Source organism: Ananas comosus, linkage group 13 (assembly GCF_001540865.1).
Source record: "Ananas comosus cultivar F153 linkage group 13, ASM154086v1, whole genome shotgun sequence".
Lineage (NCBI taxonomy): Eukaryota > Viridiplantae > Streptophyta > Magnoliopsida > Poales > Bromeliaceae > Ananas > Ananas comosus.
Genome location: NC_033633.1, coordinates 6,760,273 through 6,781,690, shown reverse-complemented (window position 1 = coordinate 6,781,690; position 21,418 = coordinate 6,760,273). Strand labels below are relative to the sequence as shown.

The 21,418-nt window shown below is 38.1% G+C and overlaps 2 protein-coding genes across 2 annotated transcripts in view; both read right to left on the bottom strand.

Annotated features, from left to right (window-relative positions):
* The window catches only part of LOC109719269 (arogenate dehydrogenase 2, chloroplastic-like), a gene marked incomplete at its 3' end in the record, with an annotated part of 8,073 nt that extends 3,449 nt beyond the window's left edge, over window positions 1-4,624 (bottom strand). Inside the window, exon 1 of the mRNA XM_020245844.1 lies at window positions 3,496-4,624. Coding sequence (XP_020101433.1) covers window positions 3,496-4,548 — 1,053 coding nt within the window. The remainder of the gene's footprint in view (window positions 1-3,495) is intronic.
* Window positions 19,288-21,357, bottom strand: LOC109719268 (cysteine-rich repeat secretory protein 38-like). Its single transcript, XM_020245843.1, has 3 exons — window positions 21,085-21,357; window positions 19,376-20,051; window positions 19,288-19,322 (listed from the first exon to the last, which is right to left on the bottom strand). The coding sequence occupies exons 1-3, from the start codon at window positions 21,355-21,357 to the stop codon at window positions 19,288-19,290; spliced, it is 984 nt and encodes a 327-aa protein (XP_020101432.1).

Here is a 21,418-nt window from a genome sequence, read left to right as displayed (position 1 = left end):
ATGAACCTACTGCAGCCAACATGCACCGCAAGGACCCGAATGGCTAGGGACCAAGTGTATGTACAGTCAAACTACAGTAACCTCATTGTGAATAGCCGAGGCACCGCAGGTCAAAGGACCAGTCACACTACTGCAACAATTGAGTAAGTCACTGACGAGTGAGTAGACATCCAAGTGACTTCTCGCGTTGGTCACGCTCGGTACCCTTGTTCTCTAACAACCACCTGCATATTCGCTTCAGTGTCCCCACACTGTCGACTCGAAACTCGTCTACCCTGAAAGGGAAGCGACCTATGCACCAATCTCATCGGATCAATCACCGTCCCCGTGATGATCCATGGATCGGGAGCATTTAGAAATTAATCACCAATGACACATGTCTCAAATTATCAACACTTGAGAATATATGTCATCATCTTATTAATTCCTTGGACGATTCATGGACACATACACAACATGAATGGAAATAAAAATCCAAAGTTATTCATAATATTTAAAAGTCAAATACAAATTTATGTCCTAGAAAGAATATATGTGTCGGCCTGGTTGGCTTCTAGGGCATACATCTAACAAGGAGTGCCCAGTATTTGAAAAGGCGCGAGGCGCGAAGAGGAGCAAGACTCTCCCGGAGCATAGACGCGAGGCGCATTGTGAGGCACGCGCCTCAAGAAGGCGAGGCGCACATTTATTAAGTCTCGTTTAATTTGATGTTCAACATTAAAAAACCCCAAAATAACCATCAAAAAGTAAAGAAAACACATGCATATAGTTTAATTTGATGTTGACGCTGCTGCTGTTTGTTTTCCTACTGTCGCTGTTGCTAGTTGTTTGATCTGGCCACCTCTGGTTTGCTGCCGCTGCTTCCTGCTGCTAGCACATCTGCTGCTAGATGCTCGATAGGGAGAGGATGTAGGAGAATAAGAGAAGGAGAGAAGGTGGCGAACGGCTAATTTTTTTAGGGATTTTTGGATCTCTTTCAAGATTTTTTAAGTATCTTATCAGGTTTAAAGTATAAGATACAAATTCAAAACCCAACAATCCGAAAACTTTGAAATTTTTGGTATTTCTTTTAATATTTTAAGTATCTTATCGGATTAAAGTATAAGATGCAAATTCAAAACCCGACAATTGAAAAACTTAAACAAAAAACTCCTGTAATTTAAATATTGCGAGGCGCGCGCCTCAGGCGCGCCTCGCGCCTTGCCTGAGGCGCGCGCCTCGGGCCCAAGGCACGCGCCTCAGCAATAGCGTTGTGCCTCGCTATTGCTGAGGCGCTAAGGCCGGCGCCTCGCGGCTAGGCGCGCGCCGCAGGCGTGCCTTTTCAAACTATGGGAGTGCCTCATATTGAATCTCGATTTAAGTTGTAGAAGAGACAATACAATGCAATTTTGAGATGCTTGGACCGAGCGCAAGTGGTTTTGGCTAGAGCGATAAGAACAAATGTGTTGAATGTGACAAGAATGTTTATGATAATTGGGTTAAGGTATACAATTTTTTTTCTTTTCTTTTGGTTTTATTCTTATACTTCAATAGCTTTAAGATGTTAAAAAAAATACATCTTTTTTTCGAGTTAAAGTCTAACATCTTGAATATTGTTGTAGAGTCATCCGAATGCCGTCGGGTTGAGAGGCAAGTCTTTTCCCTATTTCGAGGAGTTATCAATAGTGTTTGGAAAGGATCGAGCAACCGGTATTGCAGCAGAATCTCCTGCGGATGCCGTCGCAAATATCGAAGGCGAAGAAACAATCAAAGAGCATCTGCTCAAAATCCTGATGTGGAGATGGCAATCGCAAATGAAAGCAACAGTTTAGGGCCAACCAATTCGAGTGCTAGTCAGTGGAGAAAAACAAGAAAAAGAAGATCCTCAGGTACAGATGATTCGATCAATGAATCCTTTAATGCAACGTTACGCTCCATTCAGAGCATGTTTGGAAATGCTAGCAAAAGTATCTCTAAGTTAGCGGGTTGTTTCCAATTTATGGCAACTGATGCAATTCGAAAGGAAAAGTTGTTTGAAGAGCTTTTAAAGGTTGAGGGACTTGTCAATAAGGATCGTATGGTTGCTTACGATATCTTAACATCTAATACAACCAAATTGAATGAATTTTACAGAATTCCGCAAAGTTTAGAAAGGAATATATTGAGTATATTCTAACTGCACGTACATAAAGTTGTTTTATGTTTTGCAATGACTAGAGGATATCAAACTTTGGTATTTTGTTTACGTTTTCAATGTCTATGAAGTGTTCAACTTATTTGTTATTTACTTTCTATGCTAGATGTTGCTTTCTTGTTTGGACTTATTATAGATATTCGATGATGCTGAAAAATTTTTATTTTTGAACAATTGTCTTTGTTGATGATGATGCTATTATTGTTTCAATATTATAATTTTTTAGCTTCTTTAAATATTGTGATGCAAANACCCCAGCTCGCTCGTGTTCGGCTCGTTTACACTTTACACCCCTACTAGTAGTCAATTTGTATGTAGAGAAAATGGTATATTAGCATGTTATTTTTGTTTAGTATATTGAGTATAATGCAATTTTTGTTTATATTACTACTAACATTACTTAAACTAATGAAACAAACACATCAATCTATCTTACTGGTAATCTCAGATAACATGACTACGCGAACCAAACATCGAAATGCTACATCCATAGTAATAGGATGTGTGGGAATCAAATCCTTGGGCATCCATAGTAATAGCGCGAACCAAACGCGCCCTTAGAGTTATGAACAATGAAATCCACACTGTCATTCACATAAAGAAGCTCCACACTATCCAGAAGAGTCTACTCAGGGCAAAAGAGCTTAACCCCGAGCATAAATAACCATTGAACAACGCTCATATTAGAGCAGATTTCCACTCCACTCTAGAGGACAAAGATTCGAATTAAGATTCGACTAGCCTATATAGAGGCCTCTAGATTGCGAAGAAGTGGTTTCAAGCAGCGCCAGAGATAAAATCATAGCGACTTCTTATCGACGAACTCTTAGTCATTCGCTAACCACTACCAACAATTTCTAAAAGTTCATAAATCTAAATCTTTAGCAGCACAAGCATGAATACAGAATATAAACACGCATAACCATAAAGAAGATGGTAAAAATGGCATCCAATTCTCTATGGATATAGTAAAACATATTATTGTAAGTCAAAAATTTCTCACAGAATACTTTCTAATCCGTTGCCAGTAGACAACAGATATGCAATGATATAATTTGCAACAAAGTTCAAATTTATTTTTTTTTTTTTCTGTTCTTTAAATACATATAGACCATTCCTACATCCAACCCAACTTTATTGGACCACCAACACCTACATGATAAATACTAAACTGTTTCTTCCAAAAAGAATGAAAGGGAAAAAAAAAACTCGATTTTTCAAGATAATTAATTGACCAGGTGTTCGAAATAATTAAAATGATAAACAACAAGAGAATCAAATGTAGTTCATACCGCTCGAAAGGAAGGAATCGAATGGCCTTAACTCCCCGTCAAATTCTGTGAGCTCTCGAACAACTGCTTTCTCAGCCGGTCGTGCAACCGTCCGAAGAGCTCCTTCTTCTGCGAGTCGAAGGCGACGTCCAGCCGCTCGAGCAGCTCGGTGGAGTTCTTATTGTACATGAAGAGCCCGTTGTAGAGATCGAAGCTGTCGCTGCAGGTGTTCTCCACCAGCTTGAGCAGCATCTCGTACCCCTTAGTGTTGATGGGGGTGGACTTGAGATCCAATTTGGCGAGCACGCGGCCGACGGTGTGGGTGAGGAACTGGATCTCGGCGGCGCTCTCGTCGTGCTCGCCGCAGGACATCTCGACCATCCGGCAGCCCTCGCGGGAGAAGATGTCGAGGAAGTTAGCACAGCGGACGAGGCTGTCGTCGGCGTCGGCGAGGCGGACCTTGTCGTAGACGAAGGGGAGGCCGGCCCAGCCGTCCTTGGCGGACTCGGGGCCGAACATGGGGTGGGTGCAGAGGATGTCGAAGTGCGGGGGGAGGAGCTGGAGGAAGAGGTTCTTGGGGAACTCCTTGACGGAGAGGACGTCGACGAAGAGGGTGCTGCGGCGGAGGCGCTGGAGGGGGAGGGAGCGGAGGACGCGCTCGGCGGAGAGGATGGAGGTGGCGAGGAGGACGACGTCCGGGTGACACTCGCAGAGGTCGTGGGGGTCGCGGAAGAAGGCGGCGCCGACGGAGGCGGCGGCGGCGGAGTGGTCGGAGCGGGAGTGGGCGAGGAGGGTGTGGCCCTGCCGCGCGAAGGTGCGGGCCAGGAACTGCCCGAAGTTGCCGAACCCCACGATGGCGATCTTCAGCTTCGACTGCCGCTCCAGGAGGTCGGACGCCCGCGACTCGAAGTCGAACGGCTGGGCCGCGTCCATGGCCAGCACCGGCGGGGCGAAGCGGCGGCAGCGGCAGCGGCAGCGGCAGCGGCGTCCCTGGGGGCGGAGGAGGAGGATGGAGGGGTTAGGGTTAGGGTTAGGGTTAGGGTTAGGGTTAGGGTTGGGGAGGAGAGAGGGAGCTCGGCACCGCAGGGAAGAGGAGGAGAGCATTTTGGAAAAGCTCAGGGATTCTGGGTGGGAGTTTTGGGGAGGGGTTTAGAGTTGACGAAGGGATCAAAATATGCTGGCAACTGAGGGAACCGGCAGCTCCGCTTCGGCTCACATTCGTTCGCTCACTTGACTTGGAATAATACCACGCTTGACCCAAAAAAAACAAAAAAACTATATTTAACCTACGGAGGTAGGTATATAGTATATAGTGATAGGGCATACTTAGTATATAGGTTCTATTTACTATAATATGTCAAAGTGAGGAAGTCTGGGTATCACCTTCGCATAAACTGACACGTGCCAAGCCCTTAGGCTTTCACCTTATCATCGTTTAATATAATTAGAAAATACAGATATAAATTATTAATGTTATAAATAAGTATATCTAGGCAAATTAGGTATAATCGCGAATAATTCAGCATGATGGAAATTAATATAAAACTACACGTACACTCTCTATCTGCCATGCGGTGACTCCTCCAATAAACCAATAGAAATTAGTATAGTGGATAATAATCTAATTAGGAAAAAATCTATACTTTAATTTTATTTTTCCATAGTCCATATATAGAAAAGTTCAACGAATTATTATATAAATAAATTTCCAAAAAAAATCTATATTCCTAGTTTACTACTAATAATCTAAAAAAAATTCTTTATTATTAGTCTAATATAGCCGAAAAATCATTAAGCGCAAGATAGATCTACAATATTGATATAATATATTATTATTAATAGGAAAAATCTATAAACTTTATTTCTATTATGATCCATAGTCCATATTATGCGAAATAGATGTATACGGAAAATTATTATAGTAAATAAAATTCCTAAAAGAAATCTATTTCTTTTTACTATAAAAATAGAAATAATATTGCTTTATTATATTCATATACGAGACAAATCTTTTAAGCGGGCAAGCTATCATAGCATAATTAGATCAATTATAACTTAAATTTACTTTCCTAATTAATTAAATAACACGGGAATAGGAATAAATAATAAAAATAAGTTATAGATTTTCCTAAACAATTTACCATGCCATATTATTATGTTCCTAAGTTTACTAATTTTAACTTCCAATAAATAATAACCTTTTTTAAATTATATATATATATTATTATTACGAAAGTTATATAAGATCCGAATAATTAGCATAACGAAATTAATATAAACAACACCGTCGCCACCCCCTATACTCCCATGTTAGATTCTCAATATATAAGATTTAGGAAATTAGTATATATATAATTATTCATTAGAAAAATCCTATAACTTTTATTTTAATATATTCATAGTCCATATTATATGAAATAGATTTATACAAATTATTATAGTAAATAAATTTCTAAAAAAATCTATTTCCATTTAAATATAATGACGATTAAAGAAATAAATAAGTCTTTTATTATCCTCTATATAGGAAAAATCTAATTAGTACGGCAAGTAACTACCAATATCATAATATATTAATTTTATTTTCCTAATTAATTATAAATCAATATCTGAATCAATAATAAAAATAAAATTATAACGATTCTCCTAAAGATCCTAAGTAAATATTCCATATATATCTCCTAATTTTACTAAGTACTTCCTAATCACATAATAATCTGTTTCTAGGAAATTAAGTATAGCGAATAATCTACTATAACTTAGAAATTAGCTCAATACATATTAGTTAAGAGCGGGGCAAAATTAGTATCATGGACATAATTATTAATAGGAAAATTTAGTATATGGAATAAGTTATTATTTAGAACAACTATAACTATTATTTTATTATTATTCCATATTCCATATTATAGAAAATTAGCGAAATAAATTACATGCATATTATAATACATTGAAATTCTATGCGCTTAAGATTTTCTCTACCAATCACAAATAATAAACAGAATTCATTATTATTCTAATTATATCTAGTAAGAGAAATAGATCTTTTCCGAATATTATATATATGTAGAAATAATTGAATGCTATTATTTCCCAATACAACTTTACTTATTATATTGTAAATAGAAAATAAAATAAATATTATCGTAGGCAAATTCTATATTTTTAACCAATTAAATATAATAAATATAGAGGAAATTAATTTAAAACAAATCTAATGAATTTCGATTAAGAGCCTATGTTTCTTACTTTTCAGAAGCGATCCCAATCCTTTATAAAACATACTCATCTTCTTACTATCTGTTTCTTCCCACAAACAGAACTTAACCAAAGAGAAACAAGATAAGAAAACTGAAAAAACAGAGCTACGCAGTAAAGATCAATAAGAAAGAATCACCAATCTCCTCTTCCCCACTCCCCATAGCAAGGCAATTTATAAAAAACATTAAATACTTTTTAATGCCACTTAAAAATCACGAATTTAATAACTATGTTTTTTTATATTTTTCTTATAGCTTCTCTAAATAAAAATATACTGTTAGAAATATTCTTTATTTAATAATAAATGATATTTTAATCCCTCTTAATATCAAAGTTTAATAACCATCAATAAGAACCAACTATCATACCACTAATAATAACAACATAAATAACATTTTCAACAAAGATTCCGTCTCCAACAACTCTACCTTTAGACTTATACGCAAATAAGTTTAATTAACCCTTCAAAAACATTGCAAAATAAGACTTATATAAAAAGGAAGTAACTCCATGAGCCAAAATTACCAAAAAACTTAATTAAACAATATTCCAAAAAGGACTAACTTAAAACCCTCAAATCGCATATAAGGATCGCAAAATTTATTTATCCCTTTCCTTCTTGAGTAATATTCATTCGCATAATTCTGACATCTTGAGTGCCTCCCTTCTGTAAAGTACACTCTCTTCCGCCCAGTGTAGATTTGCGTTTAATTGTGCAGTCCCGATTAATCTGCTTCTTCATTATCGTACGTTACAAGAATTGTCTCTTTGTAACGCACAAACACTATAAAAATTGTAGGAAAACTCAAAAACCTCCCGCTTGGTTCTCAATTTTGTTTCCATTTATACCCCTGGTTTAAAATATCAAGTTAGTACCTTTGGTGGTTCCTCACTTTTATCCTTAGTACCTGGTTTAAATGTATCAATTAGTAGTAACCCTGGTGCTTGCATTTTACACCTTAAGTACATCTGTAGTTTTCGTAGTCACAATAGTACCCCAATTTCGTCTTTTTTAAACTAAGGGACTAAAGTGATAAAGCTGTGAAACCACAGGGTACTAAAGTGATAACATGCAAACCCACAGGGTACTCACTTGATACACTAAACCACAGGGTACTAAAGTGATAAACGATGACGAAACCCCACATTACCTAATACTTATACACTTAAACCACAGGTACTAAAATAAAAAGTGTAAACCAACGGACGGGGCGTTTTTTGAAGTTGTCCAAAAATTACTGTAAAAATTAAATCATCACTCAACATACACTGATTTAATATATTACTATTTGGGTATATAACACTATAACGAACCCGAACTGTACCATCATATTTAGCAATTTTAAGAATTGCCACTTACCGCTTCAATAAAATTGACTTCTTCAAAATCCCACACATGATTTTACACTGCTCAGCTTCACTGTGCGTAACACAGGCTAGATATTGATATTTCATTTTCTTTTCATCCTTATCTTGAATACAACGTGTTTTCCAAAACTCATCAAGCTTTCAGGGCTTTGACTCATGTAATCCCTGGAGTAATAGAATATTATTTATATGTTCATATACAAAAATAAGAAACAACTATATATATCTATGATAAAGCAATACCGCACTTACCTATTAAAACTCTTTTTTTGGTTTAATTGTCCATACCTCTGCAAAACTGGACAACCTCACGATCAGCCAATAAAACTCAACCGAAGCACTCCCATAATCCATCTATCACCTCCAGTTGACTTGAAACCTACACATCATTTTTATGGTTATTATAAAAAAACATAACATTAAATCATACACCACATCAAGTGCAGAAGTAAAAATCCACTTACTCCCCAAAGTTACCATTCGCCACAAAATCACAAACATCCATTCCACCCATGAATCACCCTTTTTGCTACACCTTTTCAAGAATTATAGACCAGGCACCCACGCTCAGTCTCAAACACTTAAACAGCTTGCTAGCAGTGGCACACATACCACAAGGCTGCGAAACAGTTGATATATATATCTTTATTATTAAAATAAAAATAAAAAGATCTAAAAACGATAAACATGAGAAGATATTTACATTTTTACCTGTGCATTCTTGAATTCAAGCACAGTTCTTCTTTGAAATACATTTAGAAGTTGGGCGGATCATCCGTTAAGAAATAGTAGATTGAGTTGAATTTCACTAAGCACCATGACGTTCGACCTTAATCCCGCTTACAACTGACAAATATTTTTAATGTAAGGGAACACATAAGAAATAATAAGAAGGGTATGGTTAACTTACCTAATTTAACCCAATATTTCTTGAGATAATCAGCGTGATCACACTTGTGGCCATAAAGAGAGTTATAATACTACTAACCATAGTTGCCCATAGATAGCACAATAATTAAGTATAATTAAGTTAAGTTTACATCTTGCTTCCTGCAAATTTTGTGAAGTGGAGTCGATTTAAGAACGGTGCGATTGCAAGATCGCAAGGATTCAGAATCGAAGATTTGGAAAACAACCACACGTAATCACGATGTCCAGGTAAATGTAATTCAGAGTTATGGTGATTCATAGTATTTGAGAACATAGAATCATAATACTCAATGGGTCCTAACATAGGAAACCTGCATCGCAACTTGCCAAAACCAAAGGAAAATTGCAAAGTGTACCGGGGTACATACAGCAAGTGTAACCGATCACAAAATATGTACTCGGGTACGGCCATCCTCGGATTAACTCGTTCTCACTATTATCCGCAGGTTATTTCGGGGGGTTTCCTCATCTGGTAGCGCCGCGCGGCGGCGCGTGACGAGCCTAAAGTGAACCGGTACAACAGTGTACGAACATCTAAAACTTTCTAATCCGACTCCAATGATTCCTAAAGCTATAAAATATGAGCTATGTGAGGGGGGCTTCGTCTAAAGGAGATCGAGAAGCATCGACGAAAATACAGGGGGTGGTGAGAAACCCTGGGAGAGCGCGATGGTCCATCTCAAAGACCGAGTGATGGGTTCTACAAAAACCTCCTTGGAAGGGTCAAACGAGAATGATTTGCATAGCAATATGTCTGTGCGGGAGTTTGATCTCCGCTGATCGCTGGGGAGGGGCGCTGCCTTGGGTTTGTCATCGGATACTGCTAGGAGCAGAGAGTAGCACCATATCAGCGATGAGGTCGTCATGAGCTGGCGTCGTGGCGTCGGGGCGCCTGTTGTTGGAGCGTGTGGGGTCGTGGGGAGTTCGGAGTCGCGCTCGTGGATGCGAGTGGGCGTGGTCGGTGGGTTGGGGTGTGTGGGTGCGACGGGTGCGAGGCGGCTTCGGGAGCGTCAAGACGGGAGTGGCGGCTGGACAACCCAGGAGATTGCGCATATCACATAGGACGTTAGTGAGAGGGGAGGGTCCGCGGTGCGGGAGTCCGTAGATGCGGCCGCTTGCGAGGATGTCCTTTCGCGGGTTAGTGGATTACTGTTTCGGCGGGGGGTGCCCTGGGTTGGGGCGCAGAAGGGAGGGTGGTGTCCGACGTAAATGGCCGGGTGAAGTTTTGGATGTCCGCATTTAGATTGGTGGTAGTCGCATTGAGATTTGTGGTGTTGGGGGTTACTTTCACCTATTCACCCCCCTCTACGGTGATAGAATCAATCTAGATACCATCATTGGCCCTCAAACTTCAATTGGTAATCAGCGCGGATCTAGAATAGAAATTGAGTACTCTATATGGAAGGTGGAACATTAATCAGCCACGGGCTTCTTTTGAGCTGGCACACAACTATGCCGTAATTGAAAGTTCCTGGAGACTATTACTAAATACAATCAAGACGTTGTTTGCAACTCTAGAATTGTGGATGAAAGCATCTATTACAAAGGGTCGAGAAATTGAAACGCCAAAAACCACCGGACCCAAGTGAGAAAGATGAAACACAGTCATCTTCGTTTAATGGCAAGAGCATAAACGCTTTATTTAATGCATTATCACAAACGGAGTTTACCGCGTTTCGGCGTGTGAGACCGCCAAGAAAATTTGGGACATTCTACAAATTACACATGAAGGTACTAGTTTAGTAAAAATTCAAAAGCTACAAATGTTGACTAGTCAATTTGATTCTATTCGTATGGAGGAGCATGAATCTTTCACCGATTACTATACTAGACTTCAAGATATTATTAACACATGTGCTAATTTGGGAGAGAAGATCCCGGATGCTAAAGTTGTTCGTAAAATTCTTCGAACTCTTCCAGAACGTTTTCGGGCTAAAGTAGCCGCGATCGAAACGGTCAAACATCCGGACGAGATGAAAGTCGAAGAGTTAGTAGGTGCTTTGCAAACTTATGAGATGACTTTTCCTACTAACCAATCTTCTTCCAAGTCTTTTTCTAAAAGCACAGGGGTTGCACTCAAATCAACAAAGAAAGAAGAAGACGACTCGGATTTCGGCGGAGATGTTTCTCTTGCCAACTTTGAACATCAACTTGCGCTTCTCACGAAAAAGTTTCGCCGGAATTTTCGAAAGAGCAAATCGAATAAACCTTCATCCTCGAAGCAACAAACGTTTCCTAAGTCTTCATCTTCTAATGAGAAGAAGCGTGCAAAGGCTTCAAAAGAAAAGGAAGAATTTGAAGGCGAGATCCGATGCTACAAGTGCAAAGGCTACGGCCACATCGCAACGGATTGTCCTTCAAAGAAGGCTTATAAGCAAAAGGCTTTGCAAGCAAAGACGTGGGATGATACAACTTCAAGTGATTCAAGTTCAAGTGACGAAGAAAAGAGTGGAAATCTTGCTTTATTTGCTAAATCTACCTTGCCTTCGTCTAACGTTGTGTGTTTATCCTCTATTGCGACTAATTCCAATATTTCTCTTTCTTCGTATGATTCTTCAAGCGATAATGGCGAAAGCGAGGAGGAATCAAATGACGATGATATAGCGGAAGCCTACAACAAACTTCTTATCGCGTCAAAGAAGATGGCTAAACTAAACAAGAAGTTGAGGCGTCGTTTATTAAAGCTCGAAGAGGAAAACAACAACTTGAAGGTCACGAATAAAGGCCTCGAGGAGGAAAGGGAATCAATTGTGAAAAATAATTCGAACCTTCAAGAGAAGCTTGATGAAGCGGAATCAACGATTAACTCTTATAAAGATAAAGTTGGATTTTTGGAGCATCAATATGAGGAATCGCATACATCCAACAAATTATTCCAGCCGATCAGTTCTAGCTGAGCGCTATGCCAACTTCACTGAGCTGGTCAAGGAGGTACCAGATTTTGGCCGATTGCTGCAGAGGGTCCCTATTGAGCCTGTTGGACGGGTTCCAGCTCGTGCCCCATTTTGTGTGGAACTAATTCGAGAGTTCTATATGAACGGAATAGTACTTGGAGAGGATGAGGAGACTGGGACTTATGTGTTTGAGACTTATGTGCGTAAACAGAAGATTCACGTCACTCCTTATACTATTGGAGAGCTCTTAGGTATGCATGTTGATACTACCGGCCTTCACTATACGACAGGGCTTTTTCAGTCTTCAACCCACTGGGAGGCTGTTATTCAAGCTATATGCAAGAAAGGTGTTAGGACTAATCATTCATATGTGGAATCTAAGGATTTGCTACCTGAATATCATCTGCTCTCATTGGTAATGAGCTACAATGTTCAACCCACAATTGGAACGAAAAGAATTCGTTGGGATCGTCTTGTGCTTCTGTATCTTCTTGGACATCCTGAGGAAGCAGGCGGATTGAACATCAATATTCCGTTTCTTATGTGGTAACGAATGGTTCATGTCGTACAGTCTCAGGTTCGACGTGATCTACTTCCGTTTCCATTGTTGATCACGAGGATTCTTCAAGAACACGGAGTTGACGTGTCATGTGAGAAATATGACTTTGGACTTGGACCTATTGATATGCTTGTAACTTGGCAAAGTCAAGGAGCACCATTGAAGCAACGTTTCAACAAACCAAAGATCGATCAAGAGGAGCTCTAGTTCAGGGGGCGACCGGTAACGAGCGTCAAGAGGAGGCGAGGGGGTGCGGGTGGAGGAGGAATGCTTGCTGAGGCGATGGCAGGGGGAGGGAGGATTGAGGTTAGTACGTGTGCGGCGGAGAGGGCCAGGGTTCACGCGCATGGGAGGGGGGAGCGTGATAAGCGTCGCAGAGTGAAGAGAGAGAAGAATTGGAGGGAGTCTTGGCTGGAGAAGGAAGGGGGAGGGAGGTGGAGATAGAGAAGTGGAAGCGGAGCCCCACTGACATGAGAAAAAGGGTGTAGCAGTGAGGAGTGGAGAGAGGAGTTGCGAATGAGCGAAGGGGGGCCTACCATACACTACTTAACCAGATCACTTTCACGACATCTCACGTCATTCCACCTGTTGTGATACTAACTTGGGCTGGGAGTCTGGAGCTACGGTGCATGGAGGTGATGATCGAAGATAATGCGAGGACAGCGGATGATATAAACTCCGGCAAAATTAGTCTGCTACACACTTATAGGCAACGACTGTTTAGCTTTGTTGCTTAATCTTTTCAATTTGCATAGTTATTACCTTATATATTTAAGGCCTGTAAACTCATATTTGAGCCTACTCTATAATGTTTTAGTAGTTTTCTCATCTTTGTATGTTAAAATTACTCTTGGCGAATTATATTGACAAAACAGCACAACGGGAAACACACACTAGACCACCAGAGTAACTACCAAGATTCTAAAGCAAAGCAGTGAACAGCGAGAGGGGAGGAGATAAGGAGTGATATTTCGAGGGAGAAGAAGAATAAAAACAAAGGGGGAGAAAGAATGTAAATTGTAAGGATGTCCAGATATTTAACTTCTAGATTCTTTTTGGATAAATTGTTTGCAGGAAATCAGACTTTCAAGACTCCTGTTAGCTCTAAGTCATAGAGTCTTTTTAGGAGTTTTTGATAGTAAGTTTAAAGTTTCAAATTGTATTTTGGATTCACGCGAGAGTTAATTTTTGTGTGATGACAATTGAACTTGTTGTTTTTGAATTTCTTTAAATTTGTAATTTTTGAGTTTTGTGTGATTTTGTCATAAAATTGCCAAAGGGGGAGATTTGGTAAAGTCTTGTATCGTTGGCAAAATTCGTGAAGTGAGTCGAGTCGTTGAAGAATCGGTGGACTATTTCGAAGATTCGAAGGATCAAGGATTTCGGAAAAGTTGAAAACAACCACCACAGTGAATCACGATGTCCAGGTAAATGGTTAATTCAGAGTTATGGTGATTCACTACTTAGTTGTAACCATTAGAATTATAAATCAATGTCTACACGGATTAGAAGTGTTCGGGAACTTTGCAGAAACCCGGAAAGGAGCGTGAATAATTTGCAAAGTGTACCGGTACATTATCAGAAGTGTATCGGTTACAGAACATGTTGTACCCACGGTACGACCTACGTGGTGTAATGACGGTTTCCACTGTTTCGTCAGGACTTTTGTGTCCGTCATGCCGTGTACTTGTGACTAGCACCCCCCTAAAGTGTATTGTACACAGTGCTAAAATCCGTGAAAACTTCGCTATCGACTCAAATTGATTCTAAAGTCATATAAGATAGACTATTGGGAGCGCTTCTGCTAGAACAAATCAAAGCATCACGAATAAATGTTTGATAAACCCTAGAAGGATCGGAATTTTATCTAAAACCTGTTGTTCTAGCAGAAAACCTCTTTAGGTCAAATCGAGAATAGATTCATAATCAATATGTTCGATTTTATCTCCCGCTTCGTCTTGGAGTTCGTTCCCTGTTTCATCGATATCTAATCAAAGGATCAACCATCCCACATGGATGTTCTTCATAATGGGCGTCGTGGATTCTCGGCACTGTATGACGAGAGGGGGGTTTCAGTGGTTCGGATCGTGGGCTCGTGGATTCGAGTGGCGTTCGTGGATTCGGACGTGTGCGAGGTGTTCGTGGATTCGAACGTGAGGGCGTGGACAACTCAGAGGATTGCGCGAGATCCATAGAAGGTTAAGAGGGGTTGAGTCCGTGGAGTCGGTAATCACCTTGTAATCTTTTCTCTTAGTCGATTATTTTTTTGCGTGTTAGTCCCGTGAATTTTTCTCAAAATTGGAGTTTTCCCACGTAAATCTCGGTGTGATTTTTATTTTCCGCATTTATTTTTATCGCATTGAGATTTGTGGTTTTTGGTTACTTTCACTATTCACCCCCTTCTAGGTGATAGATACAATCTAGATAGATCCTTGGGCTCCTCAAAACTTTCAGTAAGAATATAAATAATATCCAAAGTTTGAATAAATGAGATACCTGTAAAGTCTTTTATCTTACACCATTGCATTATAATTATGACAGGACCTTCATTCCCGACTTGTCTATAACTCGAACTTCATACTTATAGACAAGTCGGGAATGAAGGTCCTGTCATAATTATAATGCAATGGTGTAAGATAAAAGACTTTGCAGGTATCTCATTTATTCAAACTTTGGATATTATTTATATTCTTACTAATGATACTAATTATTGTATATCTATAGGTAACATAGGTCCACGTAGTATATCAAACTCTCTTTATGCAACCAAGATGATGATCAACACTGATATCTCAGAAATATTGGAGTTCAAAACTAAGTAAGTTAACCCATAACCTTATTATTATTATTTTTATATATTGTTCACTTACATTAAAAAATATTTGTCAGGATTGTAAGCGGAGAACTAAGTCAATCTATGGTGCTTAGTGAAATTTCAACTCAATCCACTATTACTCTAACGGGGGACTTCCTAAATGTATCTCAAAAGAAAACTCTAGCTGAAATTCAAGAATGCCAACAGGTAAACAACTGTAAATATCTTCTCCATGTTTATCGTTTNAGAAGGTTAAGAGGGGTTGAGTCCGTGGAGTCGGTAATCACCTTGTAATCTTTTCTCTTAGTCGATTATTTTTTTGCGTGTTAGTCCCGTGAATTTTTCTCAAAATTGGAGTTTTCCCACGTAAATCTCGGTGTGATTTTTATTTTCCGCATTTATTTTTATCGCATTGAGATTTGTGGTTTTTGGTTACTTTCACTATTCACCCCCTTCTAGGTGATAGATACAATCTAGATAGATCCTTGGGCTCCTCAAAACTTTCAGTAAGAATATAAATAATATCCAAAGTTTGAATAAATGAGATACCTGTAAAGTCTTTTATCTTACACCATTGCATTATAATTATGACAGGACCTTCATTCCCGACTTGTCTATAACTCGAACTTCATACTTATAGACAAGTCGGNAGTAGAAAATACTATTAAACTTTTAATGCCACTTTAAGTAGAGATAATTATTATTATAAATATTGCATGTCACTTTCCTACTATCACTACTCGTGTAATTTTATATTCATAATTTTTATTTTTCTACTATCGCTCTATCTCTAATTTTTTTAGTTCTTAGATGTTGATGTTTTAAAATATAATATATTATTTTTATTTTATTACTTAAATACAAAGCAAGTATTAATTTTTTTTTTCTTGAATATCTTATTGTTCTCAGGATATGGAAATTGGATATAATTCTATACGTGATATCTCTCCTCTTGGAGACAAATGGAAGATCAAAGTGAGAGTGATTTGTCTATATACTATGCCTGAATTTCATCGTCCAGATGTGGTGAATAGCCTAGAATAACCAACAAGTTTTAATGGTAAGTGCGTATTATTTATCATAGATATATATAGTTGTTTCTTATTTTTTGTATATACTAATAGTAAATATTCTTACTCAGACGGATAACATGAGTCAAGCACCTGAAAAGCTTGATGAGTTTTTAGAAAAAACATTGCTATTCAAGATATGGATAAAAGAAAATAATATCAATCATCCTAAGCCTGTGTACACAGTGAACAGACTGAGCAGCTATAAAACTCTGATTGATGGATTTTTGAAGAAGTCAATTTTAATTGAGGTAAGTGGCAATTATAAATTTAAATATGATGCTACAATTCGGGTCGATCTATATACTTATATAAATATATATATTAAAAGTAGTTTAATTTGATATGATTTAATTTTTAACATAAATTTTTATATGTTTATCGTTACAGGAGACCAATTCTGTAACGTACGATAATGAAGAAGCAGATATTACATCGCCGAACACACTGACACCATTAAAACGCAAAAACTCTACCACTGGAGAAGATGACTTTAAGCAAGGAGAGCATCAGATGTCAAGCAATAAGCAGAAAATAATTATCAAGAAGGAAAAGGACTAAATAATTTTGATCCTTATATCGCAGATTAGGGATTTTAAGCATTAGCTATTTTGTATATTTGTTTAATTATATTTTGGTAACATTTTGCTATGGATATTGCTTTTTATATAAGTCTTCATTTTGCAATGTTTTGACAGAATTCCAATTAAACACTTATTTGCTATAATCTAAAGTAGAAGTTTTGGAAGGAATCTTTGATTAAAATGTTATTTATTAGTTTTTTATTAGTGCATGATATTTGTTTTATTGATGGTTATTAAACAACTTTGACTATCTAAGAGGGAATTAACTCATCAATTTATTATTAAATAAAAATATTTCTAACAGTATATTCTTAATTTAGAAAAGATATAAGAAAAATACTAAAACAAAGTTATGTAAATTAGTTTAGAGATTTTGAAGCAATACAACAGGAATTTAGTAGAATTTAACTTCCTAGGTTTTAAATAAAACTAAGTAAAAAAATTTGATTTTTTTAAAAAATAAAATGAAAAATGTTAAGAGTTCGTAAAAATTATGGAAAAGTTTCAAAAAAAATTATAGAGAAGTAAAAAAATTTGCTTTAGATAAACAAAAATCTCAAAACAAAAAGCAGTAAAACATAGGTATTAAAAAGAAATAAAAAAAATGTGGAATAAAAATATTTAATTAAAACAACAAAAAGCTCAAATCAAACAACAAATAAAGGAAAAAAAATTACAAAAACAAAAAAGGCCTTTTTGCATAAAAAATTCACTTATTTTGGGCTTTTGCAAAACCGGGTCACCTTTTTCGTTTTTGCAGATTCGGTCCGCTTTTTCAGCAANCGTTAATATTTTATTAAATTATATACAAAAAAATTTAGATACTTCACCTAGATTTATCGAATATTTACTTTAGTAATCTTTAGTTTTAACTTTGTCACTATTTAACAAAAAAATTAAACAAAATCTATAATAAAAAATTAAAAATAAAACTATGTAGTAATAAATTGATATATTTTAAATTATAGAATACTAAATTCAAAAAAATATAAAATCACACACTACAACAGAATTAGGTTATAGGGACACATGTTTGGAACACTTTTGAGTAAGTGTCCCATTTATTCTAAAACTTAAAAAAATATCTACTAATGCCTAAATATAAAGCTCAATCCAACCAAAAATAAAATATTATTCTACTCAACCCACCACACCCAGTCCATTTGGCCCGATTATATATAGAAAAGAAAAAAAAAAAGAAAAATCAATTACCATCTTTTCTTCTCTCTTCACTCTTCACTCAATCCACTGAAATTCTAGACGAAAAGTCTTTCCTGTCGTCTTCCTCCGCCACCGCAGCCAACGAGATAAAGTTTCGGCAGTTGCTAAATGCTTAAATAAGTGTTAGTAAATTAGTAGCGCTCTTTTATATTATAGCGACACTCTTTAACTGTCACTATATACCTAGCGACCCCATATATAGCAACACTTTTTAAAAATATCGGTAATTTTAGCAAGCAGTACTTTTTTGATATGTACCTATATTTAAAAGTGTTGTTATAGACCGTTTTTGTTATAGTGACAGGAGTAGTGATGTTCGGAGTTTTTCCTGCTTTGCTAAGCAACAACGCGATGGTGTTCGTGGACTAGTCCTAGACGTAACATTGATCTCAAACGTAACACGAGGGCAACTAAAATGTGGAACTTAGTCACCGCACGTGAGTTGATGTGATGTTACAGGTGTGTTTGTTTTACCGGAGTAAAAAGAGATCAACAAGCTAGTTTTGTATAGTAATACTTATTTTGGTTGTTTGATTTACTGTAACTATATTAATATTCAAAAACTTAAAATTTACAAATTAAATATCATAATTAATTTCGACTCATCTAGATAAAAAAAATAATAGGATATTAATTAATCTATCACACGCACTCTCTAATTTTATCCATCATTTTTTATCAAACAACTAATTAACAGAAAAATTAGAAAAACTTTAGCTTTCACAGTTGTACAAATAACTAACAAAAAATAATAATTATTTTTGTCCAAAATTTAGTTCATCTAAAAATCTATTTCAATTTAAATTTCACTTTCGGTGAAACAAACGGATGCTAATATTGACATTTCAAAAAGCACGGTTATATGAACCCCTATTATATCCAAACAAGTTATTAAATAATAAAAGTTAATATTATTTTTAATTTTTTGATTTTTTAAAGCATCATAATTTTAAAAAATCTTGATGTTTAAAAGCGTCGGAATATATTTTACAAACGCTTGGCATAAACGTCGATATATACGTAACGATTCTTCATTTGCGGACACTGTAACTGACAATTTCAAATGTATGTCGATAAAGTATATTCGGACGTTTTTAAATATTGTTGAATAATGAATATTAAGAAAAAATATTCCTAAACGTTAATATTTTGTAGTATTTTCAGCTGCATGCCTTCCTGCAGCAAATCCCTACGGAAAAAATTAACGCGGGAAAAAGACTTGGACTTACCTCCACTTCGGTCCGACCCTGCCGGCGGAGGCGGCGGTGGCGGCGTCGCCGGAGTGCTCCCGATGGCCGACGAATTATAAAACGGAGCCGACTCGAACCGGATGTTGCAGTTATTTCCGAAAACCCTGCCGCCGATCCGATTCTCGCAGCAATTCGGGATGCTCTTGACGCAGTTCGTCAAGCACCCGTCGCAGTCGGCCGGCGACAGATCCCTCGTGCACTGCACCAGCCCGTATATGTTTGTGAAGTTGATGTACTCGACCTGCCCCGTCGCGAACAGCGGCGGCCGCCCCGACCCGTAGGCCGCTTCTCTGGTCAAGTTATTCATCAGCGAAAAGAGCCGGGTGTCGAACAGCTTCACATCCGTGACGTTGTTCAGGTTCCACGCGAAGTCCTGGGCCCAGTCGACGACGCCGAAGAAGCTGCTGTTGGAGTAGCGCAGCATGCAGGTGTCGTTCCACACGGTGTTCGACGCGCTGCGCGGGCACTCCGCGACGGCGTATTCCGCGGCGGAATTCAAACAAGTGTTGCAGTCGGGGGAGGAGACGTCGCCGCGGCATAAGGCGAGGCCGTAGACTTCGCCATCGCCGCCGCCGTTTTGGCCGACTGTGGTGTTGTAGAAGCCGGACGGCGCGGTTGCGGCGGGGAGGGTGGACAGCAGCTGCTTGAGGTTCGACTGGAAGGCGTTGTTCACCGTGAAGTTTGCGGAGCAGTTGTGGAAGATGGAGTAGGGTTGGGATTGGGATTTGGATTGGGATTGGGATGTGGGGGTGCGGGGGAGAACGAAGAGGAGAGAGAAAGTGGAAAGAGAAAAAGTAATAAGGGTATTTTGGTCAGTTTGTGAAAAAGCGGACCGAATCGGCAAAAACAAAAAAGATGACCCGATTTTGCAAAAGTCAAAAATAAGTGGATTTTTTATGCAAAAAGGCCAACAAAAAACCCAAAGAAAAAGAAAAAAAAATCTACAATGCCGAGAACACCTAAATTGAAAAAAAAAAACCAAAATCAAATCATAAAAAGTACCCCCCCTAAAGTAATAAACAAATCCAAAAACAACTAAAACCAAAATTTAAACAACAAAAAACCCACCCAAATCAAATTACAAAAAATGCCCCCTAAAAATCCATGAAAAAAAAACAACCAAAAACCCATATCAAACTACAAAAAGTGCCCCTAAACTAACCCAAAAAAATAAAGATTACCAATCCAAAAATCCAACTAACACCAAAATTAAAACAAAAAAAATAACCCTAAATTCAAAGTACAAAAAAAATACCACTAAAAACACACAAAAAGATATTAAGAATCTAACATCCAACGAACACTCAAATTAGAACAACAATAAAAACCAAATCATACTACAGAAGATAAACCCAAATAACAAGGAAAAATGCCCCCTAATAATCCAAAAAAAAAAAAGGATAGTGAATAACGGTACCGTATTTCAAGATAACAATCCAAAAACCCACTAAATCCAAAATTAAACCAACAAAAAAACCCAAATCAAACTACAAAATATGCCCCCAAAAAATCCAAAAAATATATTAACAATTCAAAAAAAATCCAACTAACACCAAAATTAAAACAATAAAAAAAATCTAATCAAGCTACAAAACACAACACAAATCTTAGAATTAGAACACTGGATCGGATCATTTCCGTCTGTAAAGTCTTAGAATCTGCATTTGGTGGCAGAGATCGAGACGAACCTCTCTGAGGGAGCTGAGGATGGATGCGACGGCGGAGGCGACGGCGTCGTCGCGGAGGCGGAGGAGGTCGTGGCAGGCGAGGGGGACGCGGCGGAGGGCGTCGGCGATGCCGTCGGCGGCGGAGCGGAGGCTCTCCTCGGCGTCGCCCATGAAGCGGTCCAGCGGGTCCTGTGGGAGCCGGCCCTCCAGCGCGGCATTGATCCATCGTTTCGGGTAGAAGCCCTCCTCCGTGAACTCCCCCAGATCCACCACCACCACCACCACCACCACCATCCCCTACCCTTAACCCTAACCCTAACCCTTTCTCGGTTTTTTTTTTTTTTTTTTTTTTTTT

Bases quoted from the DNA above. Each gene is read 5' to 3' on its own strand.
- LOC109719268 (XM_020245843.1), bottom strand. From the start codon at position 21,357: ATGGTGGTGGTGGTGGTGGTGGTGGTGGATCTGGGGGAGTTCACGGAG. The intron at 20,052-21,084 runs GTTCGTCTCGAT...AACGCCTTCCAG, and splicing joins TCCTCAGCTCCCTCAGAGAG to TCGAACCTCAAGCAGCTGCT. The intron at 19,323-19,375 runs GTAAGTCCAAGT...GATTTGCTGCAG, and splicing joins AGGGTCGGACCGAAGTGGAG to GAAGGCATGCAGCTGAAAAT.